This window comes from Cyrtonyx montezumae, unplaced genomic scaffold (assembly GCF_038088225.1).
Source record: "Cyrtonyx montezumae isolate F1298 unplaced genomic scaffold, pur_monq_1.0 scaffold_25, whole genome shotgun sequence".
In the NCBI taxonomy this organism is placed as follows: domain Eukaryota; kingdom Metazoa; phylum Chordata; class Aves; order Galliformes; family Odontophoridae; genus Cyrtonyx; species Cyrtonyx montezumae.
In genome coordinates this window covers 9,128,130-9,143,904 of record NW_027071992.1, presented here as the reverse complement: position 1 = coordinate 9,143,904, position 15,775 = coordinate 9,128,130, and the positions used below count along the sequence as shown (strand labels likewise).

General features: G+C 39.2%; 1 protein-coding gene across 1 annotated transcript in view; it reads left to right on the top strand.

Moving 5' to 3' along the window:
* Positions 1-15,775, top strand: part of PARP8 (poly(ADP-ribose) polymerase family member 8) — a 111,821-nt gene that overhangs the window by 50,713 nt on the left and 45,333 nt on the right. The window contains exons 3-6 of the mRNA XM_065739899.1: positions 931-968; positions 9,316-9,405; positions 10,467-10,537; positions 12,684-12,761. Coding sequence (XP_065595971.1) covers positions 931-968; positions 9,316-9,405; positions 10,467-10,537; positions 12,684-12,761 — 277 coding nt within the window. The remainder of the gene's footprint in view (positions 1-930; positions 969-9,315; positions 9,406-10,466; positions 10,538-12,683; positions 12,762-15,775) is intronic.

Sequence of the window (15,775 nt, the reverse complement as noted above, 5' to 3'; positions counted from 1 at the left end):
TCTGCTTTATTCACTACAGACATGAACATGCATCGTGTATTATTTAAATGTGTTGATACATACAAGTTATAGAATTTAGAGATGGAAAGAACATGAATTATACAAAAGAAAGCTTTCAGCATGCTGTAGAATTGATTTTTGTTAAAATCACAATGAAGATGTATGTTAACCGTAAAAAAAAGAAAAAATCGAAGGGGCAGTGAATTCAGTGATCACCTGTGTCTTAGGGAAGGCACACACAGACTGAGTTAAGAGATGAGAACTATGTTTGTGTATCTGTTTTCTGGAGAAGGAAATTCAAACAATCCATGTGGTGAAGACACTCGCTAGCATGACTGTAGCTCTTTTAAATTTCAATTGAACTCAGATTGACAGGGAGATACAAGTGTCAAATAAAATTGCCACATATCTAACAAATATGGGGTTTTGTTGAGAGGAAGGAAACTAAGCAATACAGAGCCTGCACTGAATGTAACAGAAATAGAAAGACATACCCAGAGGCACGAAAAGCTTTGGGCTGAGCTTTGAGTAATGCCCAGAAAGAACTGTAGAGAAAGCTGAGCTTCTCTACATATGGTGTTCACAGAGCTTTTTTTTTTTTTAATCTGTTTATTTAGGCAAACATACATTGTGGAACATTGCTCTAAAGTGAATATAATAATATATAATAAAGTCTTAATATTCTTTTTAAGAAGGTTGAAGTTGGGATGTGCTAGTTCAGCAGAGGAAGCTTTCAGAACGGGCATGACTTTTTTTTCTTAACCAAGCACTTCAAAAGCCATCAAAATAGCTGTTACCTTCTGTTCTGGAAACCATCAGGATCCTATAAATAATCATAGAGACATAAACATATAGGAGAAGGAAAAAAAAATCTTACCTCAGCAGTTATTGTAATTATTAATTCTGTTGTTTCTTTTCTTCTTTCTACAGTGTATCCTACTCAGTGCATGTCTCTGAGGACTACCCAGGTACAGTGCAACATTCTCGTTCATTACATATGTATATGTGTTATTATAACTTACAGTATTTGTAGGAGAATGTTTGAAAGAGCGTTAATCTGTTCCAGGTGCATCCTTTTGTTAATCACTTCCCATTAGTTAGATAATTTTCACAGTCATTTCTCCTTTTCAAGCATCATTTATCAACTGGGTCAGGGTGAGAAAACCTGGTTCACAGGTTCTCTGAGACGGGAGTGTGTGATGCTTCCTATGTTTGGAGCCAGCACTGATAGAGAAAGTGCCCAACTCCTCTTTGGCATGGTAGATAAAGCTTGATCTTTCAAGAGGCTGAGCAGTCTGGCACTGGGCCAGCAAAGCACTTCAGTGTATTAAACCTTAATGAGACTACTCATGTTCGTAAAAGTTAAGCCTGTGGACTGTGCACTGATGCTTCTCAGAGTCTGCTGGAGCCAAGGGCTTGTGTGTGGGTATGCCTTTGGTAATGTAAGCTTGCAAAGATGGTCCCAGCTGCTCAGTCCTGCATCCCTGCTTTACCCTGAGCTGAGCTGGCAAAATCATTTGTGTTAAATGTGTGGCCAGCCTAGACAAGGTGAATCACCCATATAAAAGGCAACTAATCAAGAGCAGAAGCTGATTTGCAGCTGACTTATTTCCACTATTTCCTTGACAGATACTTCAATAGGTAGATTCTCATGGCATAGAGGTTAGCAGAAATGGGAGAGTGAAGCAGGGCTGAGGGCAGACAGGCACTGTGCAATTAGTGGTCCATAGTAATAAGTGCAGGATTGTACCACATTGTGTATTTTGTACCTGGGAACATTCACTAATGTTAATACTATGAATGATATGAAAGCCTGTGTCCTTTTTTTGATTATTTTCCATAACATCTGTAATATTTATGAAAAGAATATTTCTTTTTTCTTTTACAGTCTCTAAAGTAGTAATGTCTTCATCTTCTTCAGTGTTAAGCAGCAGTAAAATGTGCCTGTTCAAACCGCTAGTGTTTGAAGCAGAGGCAGAGAGAAATTACTGCCAGTAGTGATGATAAATACCACAGATTTTGTGAAAGAGTTCTCACAACCTTTATGAGAGATATTTTATTTTTTTTACCACAGGAAAAACTGCTAATAGTGACAGTCTGTTAAACAGGTGGTGTCTAAAGTTAGATTCATAAAATGCATAGTCATACCATTCATAAATCAATTGGTCATGTGATTGCTCTGGCAATGAAAAGAGAGAGAAATAGTTGAAAAAATGTTAATGGTTTGTTTTATTAAGTTGTGAATTTACTCATTTCAGTGATTAAGCTATTTTTAGGGCACAGAACTTCATCCCTGGGAACCCCTAAACTAAAGCAGTCCAGAGCACTGGACCAGAAATTACTCCCACCACAAATATCATCTCCTGGCAAGCTCTTCTGTTTGACAGACCTCAAACTGCCCTTACCAGATGCTGCTTGCAGCATGCCTTGGTGGGATATAGGTCTGAATTAGTTTGTCCCTAAAACCTAATAAATATTCTCTGCCATTGCCCCCTGTATATTGTCTCTGACTAGAATTTGATCATTTTACACTATAGCTAGCTTGGTGAGGGGGAGTACACCAGCTATGCATGTTTACTGATTGAAATCAAACCCTTCATGCCTTTGGAAGAGCTGATTTCATTTCTGTCTCAAGCTTTTGCAATATGTACACCTGTTTTGCAGTGAAGAGGTGTCTCGTGTATTAAGAATGATAATGACACTTTGCTTCTTCATCTTTGATCCTAAAAATACTCAGTGTGATCTGGTAAGCCAGATTCTCCTCTCTTTGTACTAAATCTGTAAGTTAACATTACTGCTGATCATGGCTCTCTCTTTTCTGGCATGCATTTTGAGGGGTGTTTCAGGGACACATCTGAATATGATAGTGCCCGCCCTGTGAAGCTCTGTGATGGTATCCTTCTCAACTCAAAGATGATTTTAAGCACTCTTACTAGTTGCTGGAGTTCAGAGCAGCATGTGTTCATCAGATTACATTTCTAACAGGATAAGTCTTTACAGATCAAGGTTTAAGTCTGTTAGTGTGTGGCTGTATCAAAGTTGTATCCTTTGAAGATTAAGGGTGTGTAATACACAGTGGATTAAACTTTGAAATCCAGGAGATGAAATCTGGGAGAAGACTGTCAGTTGACCATAAGATAAATTGCTAATGTATGTACTCTACATATGGAAAGAGAAAAGAATTTTGCCTTACAAATGTTCATTCAACCAAAAGTGACCCCACAAGTAAATCATAGATACTGTGAGAAAGACCTGTGGGCACTATGTATAGCTCCCTGCACTGCTATTGCAGATCATGATGTTGGCACTGATAATAGTGTATAGCTACTGCTGAATTGATTCATAAAGCATCAAAAAAGCAAACAGCTGAGCATTAAATCATACCTGTGGGAACCACAACATGACATGACAACTTTCAGTAATGAAAGGTGCTTGAAAGTTTCATAATTGTCAATGAAAGCTAAAAATATGCTCACAAAGGTACGCTGAAGAAGTTAATGAGAATGTTGACACAGTAATGTCTGAGACTTACTTATACATTGCTGAAAGCATGAAAATATCACTGAAAATTTTAGAGGTAGATAATAACAGTTACAGCAAAATACCTTGGTAATCATTTTCTCATAACATTGAAAAAAGTGAGGAAAAATAACGCTCCTTAGGAGCAGTTACAGAGTTTAACTTCACTGAGTAGACTGAAGTCCCATTAATAGGAGTGGATCACGACTCCTGTGAGAACAATTGCAGCAGCAACCATTTTGCTAATGAGTATGTTTTCTGACTGATACTTCCTGGCTGAAATAAGCTTTTAGAACTGCTGCAGTCTTTTATCTGAGTTATTTGTGGATTACAGATATGTGAACGGAAGCATCCTTCTCTTAGATTGTGTTAAGATGTAGCAGAGATGGAGACAACCCACTTGGAGGTGAATGGTTTGTTGTCTCCCTGCATTAGGTTCAGTTAGGTACAGCCTATAGGATCCTCAAGAAAGCAAATGAAAAACAGTATCTTAATTTCAGGTTTTATTAGACTGACAAAAGGAAAAGGAAAAGGAAAGAGAAAAGGGAAGGGGAGGGGAGGGTAGGGTAGGGGAGGGTAGGGGAGGGGATGGGAGGGGATGGGAGGGGAGGGGGAAAAAAAGGAAGAAAGAAGAAAAGAAAAAAGAAAAGAAAGAAAAGAAAAGAGAAAAAAGAAAAGAAAAGAAAAGAAAAGAAAAGAAAAGAAAAGAAAAGAAAAGAAAAGAAAAGAAAAGAAAAGAAAAGAAAAGAAAAGAAAAGAAAAGAAAAGAAAAGAAAAGAAAAGAAAAGAAAAGAAAAGAAAAGAAAAGAAAAGAAAAGGAAAAGAAAAGAAAAGAAAAGAAAAGAAGAAAAGAAAAGAAAAGAAAAGAAAAGAAAAGAAAAGAAAAGAAAAGAAAAGAAAAGAAAAGAAAAGAAAAGAAAAGAAAAGAAAAGAAGAAAAAAAGAAAAGAACCACTATACAAATGAAAAAAAGAAAGAAAACCACCACACAAATGAAAAAATAAAAGATGTAGTGGTTGCCAAGTAGAAAGGGTAAACAAAAGCTTGGCAGTGGAAAGTACTAACCAGTTGCCAAGAATGAATGACAATCACTGGACATAAAAATATAAAAATATAATTAAAATCAATAAAACTTTAATTGAATTGTCTTTTTTTCCATATATATATATATTAGTATATTTTCTACAGCACAGATTGATGTATTTCCCACTTTTTCATACAAATGTAAATTCTAGCAGGAATTCTAAATTCTATTTAGAACCAAATAATGATCTCATTTATTCCTGCTCATTAGACTCAGCAAAGTAAGTTACATTCCCAAGCTTTGGAAAGGAACAGGCGTGAGTTTCATATCTAGAGCCATCCAGTGTGATGATGCTGGCACTGTAGCGATGATAGTGAGTTGTGTGTGCATATAAAGGCAAGGCAGCAGGTATAGGGAGCGTGAGGTGGAGCTGCCCTGAACGTGCAGAGTACAGCCTGTCTTCCCTGTGGACAAAAACAGCAGAAGGAGCAAAATTTGACCAATGACTGGAGGGGCCCCCTTTTGTGCTCACTGTGCCGTGCCAACTGCAGAGCAGATGCAGACTGAGCAGATGGAGCAGGTTGCTATGCCTGCTAGAGTGAAGTGCTCAGGGAAAAGTGCCAGCCTCCAGAATCACCTGCTTTCAGGGTGTGTTTGCTGTACTGTGCTCAGATGACCCGCATTACCTTGTGGGATAGCACAAAGGTGAAGCAGGAGAGAGTGTGGAATAGCACCAGATGCAGTAGGTGTGTGAAAGTGGCAGAAAGTCTGATTCACAGCCCACTGTCTGGGAAAACCCCACCTGCAAGCGGCAGCATTACAGCTATGGGAACCCCAGCGACTTCTAGGAACCACTGTAGTACAAGGGACAATACTGCTGAATTTACTGATAAATTAATGCTAACATTTCTAACATTTCACTGGAAGAACTCCAAAGCTTTGTGACCCAGATTGCAGTAGTAGGCTTATAGTTGCATGCAAGTTCATGCTCTTTCATAGGTTCATAGGTTCATTAGGTTGGAAAGGACCTACAAGATCATCTAGTCCAACCATCCTCCTATCACTATCCCTACCCAACTAAATCAAATCCTTTAGCACCTCATCTAAACGCTTCTTGAACAGCGCTAGGGATGGTGCCTCAACCACCTTCCTAGGCAGGCCATTCCAGTGCCTGACCACTCTTTCAGAGAAAAAATGTTTCCTCAGGTCTAATCTAAATCTTCCCCGGCGCAACTTGTGGCCATTCCCTCTCGTCCTGTCGTTATTTATCAGGGAGAAGAGGCCCACCCCCTCCTCACCACAACCTCCCTTCAGGAAGTGGTAGAGTGCAATAAGGTCTCCTCTGAGCCTCCTCTTCTCCAGACTAAACAATCCCAGCTCCCTCAGCTGCTCCTCATAAGACTTGTGCTCCAGGCCCCTCACCAGTTTTGTTGCCCTTCTCTGAACACGCTCCAGGGCCTCAATGTCCTTCTTGTAGTGAGGGGCCCAAAACTGAACACAGTACTCGAGATGCGGTCGTACCAGAGCTGAGTACAGGGGGATGATCACCTCCCTGCTCCTGCTGGCTACACTATTTCTAATACAGGCCAGGATGCCGTTGGCCTTCTTGGCCACCTGGGCACACTGCCGGCTCATGTTAAGCCAAGCATCAACCAACACCTCCAGGTCCCTTTCCTCTCTACATTCTTCAAGCCATTCTGCCCCAAGCCTATAGCATTGCATGGGGTTATTGTGGCCAAAGTGCAGGACCTGGCACTTGGTCTTATTGAACCTCATCCCATTGAGCTCAGCCCAGCTATTCAGCCTATCCAGATTCCTCTGAAGGGCCTCCCTACCCTCCGGCAGATTGACACATCCTCCCAACTTGGTGTCATCTGCAAACTTACTGAGGGTACACTCAATCCCCTCATCTAGGTCATCAATAAAGATATTAAACAAGATGGGCCCCAGTACTGACCCTTGGGGGACACCACTCGTAACAGGATGCCAGCTGGACTTAACTCCATTAACCACTACCCTCTGGGCACGGCCCTCCAGCCAGTTCTCCACCCAGAGAAGAGTGAACCTGTCCACACCATGGGCTGCCAGTTTCCTCAGGAGAATACTATGGGAGACAGTGTCAAAGGCCTTGCTGAAGTCGAGGTAGACTACATCAACAGCCTTTCCCTCATCTACCAGTCTGGTCACCCAGTCATAGAAGGAGATGAGGTTGGACAAGCACGACCTGCCCTTTGTGAACCCGTGCTGGCTGGGTCTGATCCCCTTGTTGCCATGCACGTGTCATGTGATCTCCCTCAAGATCATCTGCTCCATAACTTTCCCTGATACCGAGGTCAGGCTGACAGGCCTGTAGTTCCCCAGGTCTTCCTTACGGCCTTTCTTGTAGATGAGAGTCCCATCGGCAAGCCTCCAATCTTGTGGGACCTCTCCAGATAACCAGGAATGCTGATAGATGGCAGAAAGTGGCTTGGCAATCACCTCTGCCAGCTCCCTCAGCACCCTTGGGTGGATCCCATCTGGTCCCATGGACTTGTGGCAGTTCAGATGGAGGAGAAGATCTCCGACCGTCTCTACTTGGATCACAGGGGGTGCATTATGCGCTCTGTCCTGGACTTCCAGGTCAGGGCAAGTACCCTGTGGACAACTGCTCTGTCTATTAAAGACAGATGTGAAGAAGGCATTGAGAACCTCAGCCTTTTCCTTATCATCTGTGGTTACATTCCCTGCCTCATCAAGTAAAGGAGAGAAATTCTTCTTAGTTTTTCTCTTGCTGTTAATATATTTGTAAAAGGGCTTCCTGTTCTCCTTTACAGCAGTAGCCAGTCTAAGTTCAAGCTGGGCTTTAGCATTTCTAACTTTCTGCCTGCAAATCTTGGCCAGTTCTCTCTAGTCTCCCCAAGTAGCCTGTCCCATCTTCCAGAGGACATAGACTCTTCTTTTCTCTCGGAGTCTCAACAAAAGATCCTGGTTCATCCACACTGGTCTTTTCCCCCTCCGGCTCGACTTACGGGACTCCGGGACAGCCTGCTCCTGTGCCTTTAAGATTTCCATCTTGAGGAGCATCCAGGCTTCCTGGACTCCTTTACCCCTCAGGAGCGAGTCCCAAGGGACCCTTGCAACAAGCGTCCTGAACAGGTCAAAGTCTGCCCTCCGGAAGTCCAAGGTAGCAGTTTTGCTAGTCACCCTCTTGACGTCACCCAGAATAGCAAACTCCACCATTTCATGGTGACTCTGGCCAAGACAATCTCCAACCTTCACATCTCCTACTAGTCCTTCCCTGTTAGTGAAGAGCAGGTCTAGCAAGGCATCTCCCCGGTAGGCTCTTGCACCAGCTGTGTCAGGAAGCAATCATCCACACATTCTAGAAATCTCATGGACTGCTTCCTCTGCGCAGTATTATATTTCCAGCATATGTCAGGGAAGTTGAAGTCCCCTATGAGAACGAGTGCTGGCCATCGTGCAACATCTACTAGTTGCTTATAGAACACCTCGTCTATTTCTTCATCCTGACTAGGTGTTCTATAACAGACCCCCACCACGATGTCACTCCTAAAGACTATCCCCCTGATCCTTATCCATAGAGACTCTACTTTATCATTTCCAACCTCAAGCTCTTCAACATCAAAACACTCTTTGATATCGAGAGCTATGCCACCACCCTTTCTTCCCTGTCTATCCCTTCTGAAGAGCTTGTAGCCATCAATCCCAGTATTCCAGTCATGGGAGAGGTCCCACCATGTTTCTGTAATAGCCACAAGGTCATAGTTAGCCTGCCTCACCATGGCTTCAAGCTCTTGTTTATTGCCCATGCTGCGTGCATTGGTGTAGATGCACTTCAGCTGAGATATCTGAGATACCTCACCCCTTTCTCCAGCACAGCCTCCTTAGGCTCTTTACTGGAGACCCCTGTTTTATCCCCTTCCCCCATCACAGCTAGTTTAAAGCTCTTTGCTGATGTGAAACCAGGATGTTCAAAGTGATGATAGATCGGGCCTTTCTTTCATTTCTGTTGCTTCTCTCTTTATCTATGATAGTCTTAATTGTCATCCTTTTTGCAGTGAAGTGCAGTCTATTTCACCCGAGATCATTAGAAAACAAAATCATAGCACCATCACAGTAGGCAGTTCAACAATTCCTGTAAAATCAGTTTCTGCAGATACTACCTGAAAACTTGCTGCTCCTTTTCTGTTTAGTTGGAAATAAAAAATCAAAGCCTAACCTCACATATTATGAAAAAGTTTAGAATATAATTTCCATCTGTATATCCGCTCCTAAGACTTTATTTTTCCTGAATCTTGTAAAGAAAATGTTCTCCATTGATTAGAAGATAATTCAAACATGTTTCTTGAGACTAGCTAACATGAGGCATAGCCATTTTGAATATTGCTGTCATAAGCTCACTCTGCAGGTGTGAGTGTTGGTATCAGGCATGATAAAAAGCGTTAGAAGTCTTCATTTTGGAAAAGTTTGGCTCAAATCCCCATAAGCTTTGATAGAACCATTCTGAACATTGTTTGATACACTTCCTGACAACCATGTCACTGCAGTCCAGGGGTTTGCTTGTATAGAATTTGGGTCTTAATGTTCTGTCCTTTTGGTATTTTATTTTTGGTCGACAGTCTCACTAGAGAAAACACACCAAGATGTATGTGCTGGGCTTCTGTAATCACTGGCAAAATGGTTCCTTATGACGAAAGGGTGGGATGGATGATGCGGGATGGGACTGGCAAAGCACTGTGGGCCTTCAACATGAAAGATGTTTTTATTTTGTAGATAACACTTACGTTTCCAGTTCTGATAATGATGAAGATGTGTTAGTTACAACAGAGCCAATTCCAGTAATCTTCCACCAAATTGCTACAGGTAATCTTATATCCTGCTGATTTTACCAAGTTCATGCTTTGTGAAGGAGGACAAGATGTTGTTTCTACTTAAAGGGGATGTGATAATAGGTGCAGTTGTACAGTTTGCTAGCTCCTCATGGGCTTACTGTAGTGAATTGTCCTACATTTCAGAAATGAATAAATTAAAATACTTATTTTAGGGATCTACACAATTGTGCAGGCAGAATGTGTTTTATTCTTTTAGTGTCTTGTAGTCTGTACTAAAGCAGTTTCCCCTGAATACTGTTAGAGGTGCTTAATACTTCTCAATTATATAGTTTTATGCACTCTTGCTTAAAACTTTATGAAATCTTCGCCACTGTGAATGAAATAGTCTGTAACTACCATTTCCTCTGGAGAATAACTTCAAAAAGTGTCAAGCAAGATAGTTCACGAAATGAAACTGTAGGAAAAAAAATATCATTCCAATGAACCTCTTTATTTGAAATTATTTCCATACTTTTCAAAAGTAACTGGAACATAAAATGGCATGCTTTTCAGAAGTCTAGACACTTATATACCGTATACAACCAAGATCTGTGCACATTCCTTAGAGGTTTCCTAGGCTTTATCAACTAAATTCTTTGATTATTCCAGGCTGTAGAAGAAACTGCAGAGAGCAGTCTTAATTCTGGCAGTTCTTCAGATTATGTTTATTATTATTACTATTATTGTTACTGCATTATGTTTATTATTATTACTGTGCTTATTTTTTGTATAGAAAACAATTCTATTTAATTTTTGGTACAGAATTTTGATTCTTTTTTGCTCTTTTTTACACAAAACTGTAAATTATTGATTGAGAAAAGCTTTATTGGATGGACTACCTGAATTTTATTTGATAATTAAAAATACAGGATTTTTGAAATATATAAGCTTCTTTATTTCATACTGTTGTATTGTTAACAATTTTGTCACCATCGTCTCCGTATCTTTTTGTTCCTTATGCATCCCATTTACTTCAGCTAAGTATTTTGAGTTGGCATATGCAAAATTATTTCACATTTTTCACAGATGTTCCCCATTTTCCCTTTTTTTAAGAATTAAGAAAAACCAGTGATGTCAACTACTGCTTATCCATTAAAGCAAAATTACAGAGGGAGAATGGAGAGGTACGTATTTCTTATGTGTATATTTTGACAGGTATTTTAAGAAATGAGAGAAAACAGAAATGCTTGACTTGGAATTCCTCTCAACTGTATGCTTACTGAAATTGTAGATATACGTATTTTAGAAGAAGTGTCTTAGCTCGCTTAGGCTACTGCTGTGACCTACAGCACTCCAGCTGTAGTCTCTGGAGCCTTTTCTGACAACATTCACTGTTAGTATCTGAGGGTGAAGGCTTTTCAGTCACGCCTCTGGCATGGACCCCTAACTAATCTCACTGAGAAGATGTTGAGAAAGAAGTGACTATAAAAGGAGGTCTTCAGTGACTAACAGTTTGAGGGATTCAAAGAGTGCTGCATAGGCTATCACGCCAAGCCAGAGAATGAGTACTCTACCTAGAATTTAAGTGCTTAACTTTTCTGACACATTTGGTTTCTGGGTTTGGAATACTTACTTTCTGACTACTACTTTAAGACTCTGATCTGCATTTGATCTTGAAAAAGGTCAGATTTGATAATGGACATGGTTGTTGTTTTCTTGTTTTTTTTTTTTTTTTTGCTATTTGTTTTTGTTTGTTTGTTTTTAGTAGATTCAACCTTATTGGATTTAAAAAGTTACATTGGGTGTATTTTGCCTTTGTGACTTCATAACTGTTTTCAGTGCTCTGTAAACATTACAAATTCAAATGCAGTAAGAATTTTTTTTTTTAATTGAAGAAGGTACTTGAGTATAAAAGTACTGAAAGATCCTTTAATAAGTCTCTAGCACTGACCATGTCTGTTGGCTAGACAGTTAGTTTGTGATAGGATGGGTTTGTCATTTCTCTTGTATGAGAGTTTCATTTCTCTTTAGTTTGCACTGAAGTTTGTTCAGTCGGGTTCTGTTTGAACACAGACTTCCCCTTGAGCTAGGGTTATTATTAACAAATACAACTGAAGTCACTTTGTTTCTTTTCAGTAAAGCAAAAGCAAATACAATTTTTATGCTTCGTCTCAGAAAATTGCTGTGAAATTGGCTGCAATACAGTTTTTCTTGTATGTGTACATGCACTAGCTAGAACAGGAATATAGAGGTAAAGATAAGGAGATGGGATTAGATTGTCTGACCATAGAAATTGGTGATGTTTATGGCTATATGGAATTTAAATGTAACTTCTCTACTGTGATCTCTGCTGTGATCTGATTTCTATTCCATTGTGACAGTTCTGTATAGGACATAAATAGAAAATATGCAAAAAGTACATTGTGTTTGGGTTTAAATGAGGTGTTATGGTCTTATCAGGTATTTTTTGGGATTCTTGTCAATAGAGGTTCTAGAAATAAGAAATGGATTATGGGAAACACATTAATAATATTTTCAAGTACTTACGTAATTATAAATGAAGGTTCCATTAGTAAGAGGCAGAATACAACACTGCAGCTCATGCTGAGTTGCAGTCTGTACCTTGAGCAGTTCTATTTACTCCAGTGCAATTATTCACACAGCAGCCTATTTAGGGCAAGTTTTACTTGGGTAAGCATACCTTAATTTTCCAAGTCTTGGAGTGGACCTAGACAGAAAATTAAGATTTAACTTTCTTGGCAACAGGATGGTACTTTTTAAAAAAAATAATAATTAAGCAGCAATGTGTCAGAGCATTTTACATAGGGGAACTTAAAAAATCTCATGGTTGGGCTTGAATTATTTCCTTAAACTATTAGAATTGATTTACCAGAATAAAGTAAATTAAAACTTTATTAGATCAGTAAAATTCTTAATGAATTAAGTCCAGAACCTCTCTTGTTGAGTAAATTATGCTTTGTTTAGCAGATGCCGAAAGTAAAGTAGCTCTGAATATCCTACTGAGTTCACCATTTCCCCCAGCATACCACATTGTGTCTGTACTCAGACAAAGTGTTATTTCTCCAGTGTACATCCAGGGTGTTGTTTTTTTGTTTTTTTTTGTGCCCTGCTAGTATATGCAGTCTTTGTCTGCTATTTCGCTGTTCTTAAAATAAGCCCATTGTACACCTTGGGGAAAAACGATACTAAAAGGTCTTTTCCTAAGGCTGTGGACAACTTATTTGTAAAAACATAATTACTGTACTCAGAACATGAAATTCAAGACAGACATATTGCTTATGTCATTGTTAACTTTCTTTTTTAATTAAGGAGTCACAGCACAACAGCACACTTGAAGAAGACTCTGAAGGAGATAATGATTCTGAGGAATTTTATTATGGAGGACAGGTAATTGAGGGTATTTTTGCAGAAGTTTCAAAAACTTGATATCTGAAAGCTTCTATGGTTCATTCCCTTATAAATCTGTAATAATTGATGCCATATGGATATTCAGTATATAGTAGAATGTGACGTGTAAGCATGTATAATATTTTAAAGTATTGAATGTTATATTGTATATTTATTTCAAACTTAAAGTGAGCTCATTTACATCTGTTAAACTGTAAGAACAGAAAATCCAGTTGTTCTTGAGGATGTTTGAATCACAAAATCACAGAATGGCCCAGGTTGGAAGGGACCTTGAGGATCATGAATCTCCACCCCCCTGTCATAGGCAGAGCCACCAACCTGAAAATAGAAGCCAGTTGCTTATTTCCAGGAAATAGGTATTTACTGTTTACGGTTTATCCCATTATTTATACATATGGGAAGTCAGTCTGAATCCAAATCTGTTTCCTGCTGGAGGGCTGCCATTTCGTAAAGTCAAGAGCACTGCAATTTACTGGTAAAAATGGTTATTACAAAACAGTTTCGATCTAGGCAACACTCTCATTTTTTCTTAGCTCTACAGTTAAATTAACCTTGGAAAATGTTACGTATTTTTTAGATAAATGTACTGCTCTGCCTTTCCTCCTTGTTCCTTTAGTAGAATTAGTTATTATTACATAGTCTGATGTAGGGGGAAATAAAATCTCCTTACATCTTTACCTTGTGTCCGCAGAATGCTTCATGCTGCTAGACTCTGTATTCAAAATTTTCTTACCTTTTTAGACTAAAGGCTACCTCTGAGGAATGATTCTTCACTTACATTATTAGAACTATTTGTTTCAATGAACATCTTGACAAATTGCAGCCAATATTTGTGTAAGTCATCATTGCCTCCACCCGAAGGCTGAAGCCATCTATGCTCTCATACAACAGAGAGCAGAGGCTGCAGGTGTGCGTCAGCAGCGCCGGCTGGTTGGGTCGGAGCGGAGTGCACAGCATACTGATGAGCAGGGCACCACTAAGCCTGCTCTCCGGGCTAAACACAAGCTAAGGCACTTCACATTTGCTATAAAGAAAGCTCACTCCTAAAAACCTGTGAAAAGTGATTCTGAAACTGGTAACGAAAGAATGTATTTTTAGTGACAGAAAACAGCTATCAGGGTGTGGGGCTTCTCTTTAGAAACGACTGCAGGAGTTGTCTCACTTCCGCTGCCTATTCCTGCACCCTGCAGGGTGCTGGAGAGGACTGTGTGCACGCACTCCTGTGCAGAGGCTGATTTTAGTCTGCCTGCAAGGAAGAGTCTTCTGATTTTGCCCTGTAGTATTGAGTTATGTCCACTAGCTTCATTTTTTAACTCTGCAGAAAGAGCATTAACTTCAAGGTGAAGTAAAAGCCAGCAAACAGCTGGAAGTGCTTGCTTCTTGAACTAGCGCAACAACATGTGGTAAAGGATGATTGCTTGTGCCCAAACGGATGAATAAATGTTAGCTCTACCTATGAGCTATGCACTCAGAGAGCAGTAAATAATTTTGTAAGAAGTAAAAGAGCTGTGCAATGGTGACTACCAGTCAGAATTCAGTTGCCTTGTATTTGAGGTTGGAACTACATTACATTGATTTGTACTTTTTTTTTTTTTTAATTATTAAACAGACCAAAAAGCAGCAAAATTACAGTTAAATCAGCAATGAAAAAAGATAGGTGATTATGAATGTCTACAGTATAGAATACTCCAAAAGCAATATAAAGAAAATAAAGAAGCAAAAACAATGACAAGAAACCAAAGACATCATCAGAAATATATTTAACGCAGAAGGAAATTTTTAATCTAAAATTTCTTGTCCAGTAAAATGCCATTCTAGGGAAAACCTGTAGACTGAAGTGATTGATGACTTACAAAATAAGTAGGAAACCAGTACTGAGTAAATTTCTTGGAGAGTTAAAAGTCATTTTTCAAATAAGGTGAATTTTGAGTTACTAAATGATCATCACATGTAATGGGATTCAGTAGTACAAAGAAAGACAAAGTAATTGACTATGGATTTGGTGAACATATAAGCTGCTTTATTTGAGAGAAGTGGTTGCTGTGGCCATAAAGGGGACAAAAATGTTGACTTCAGCAATCAGAGGGAATAGGAGCAAATGTAAATTGTGTGCAACACACATGGAAAAGGTGGAGGTCCCGGTTAATTCTAACATTTCTAAATGGTTTGAGCTAGAAATATAGGATTAACTGATGATGAAACAAGGAGCATAGAAAATGTGAAATGGTATTTGATGGGCAGTGAAAACAAGAAACGAACTTTTGGTCATAAATTAAATGCTTGTAACTGCTTCCTAGGCACCTGTATGTAATCCTCCCTAAGGATTTAATGGATAAATACTTTAAAGTAGCTAAGTGATTCAATAGCCTAAGTCTTAATGATTTTCAATGGGATTTAGGTCTGTGAATCGCTTAATCTCCTTTAAAAATGCAACCTTTTGTCATTATATGGAACAAAATAATCTGAATCAGGTCTCAGATTAAAACAGAGACTTTCTAAACACAGAGCCTTCAGACACTGCAGAGTTATCAGATTTTTTAACCTTTTTTTTCATTTTCTTTGTGACTCTTTGTTAATCCTTACTTTGAATTGCTAGCTTCTACATTTGCAATAGAGAATAGGAGTTTGAAACAGTAGTACTACTGACTTCGGTGCTTTCTTTCTCTTTTGTGCCTTAGCTACAGAACATACTTGCAAATTTAGATATATAAAACTCTGTCAATCTCGTCTGCATATATCAGCATGTCTGTAGCACTCATTCAAGGACAGAAAATAACCATGCTGTGGTCTGAGAGTTTGCCAGAACACTTCTTTGGTTTCTTTTGGAGTTCATTACCTCTTACTATCAGAAAATAGATGGCAGAAGGCATTACATTGAGAAGTTCAGCATAGTGTTCCCTTTGGATTTCATTATTACTGGTACATTAGAGTGGTTAAAAATGTATGTTTTAAGAGCAATAAAGTTGTAGATGAGCCACAGTCACAATTTTTGA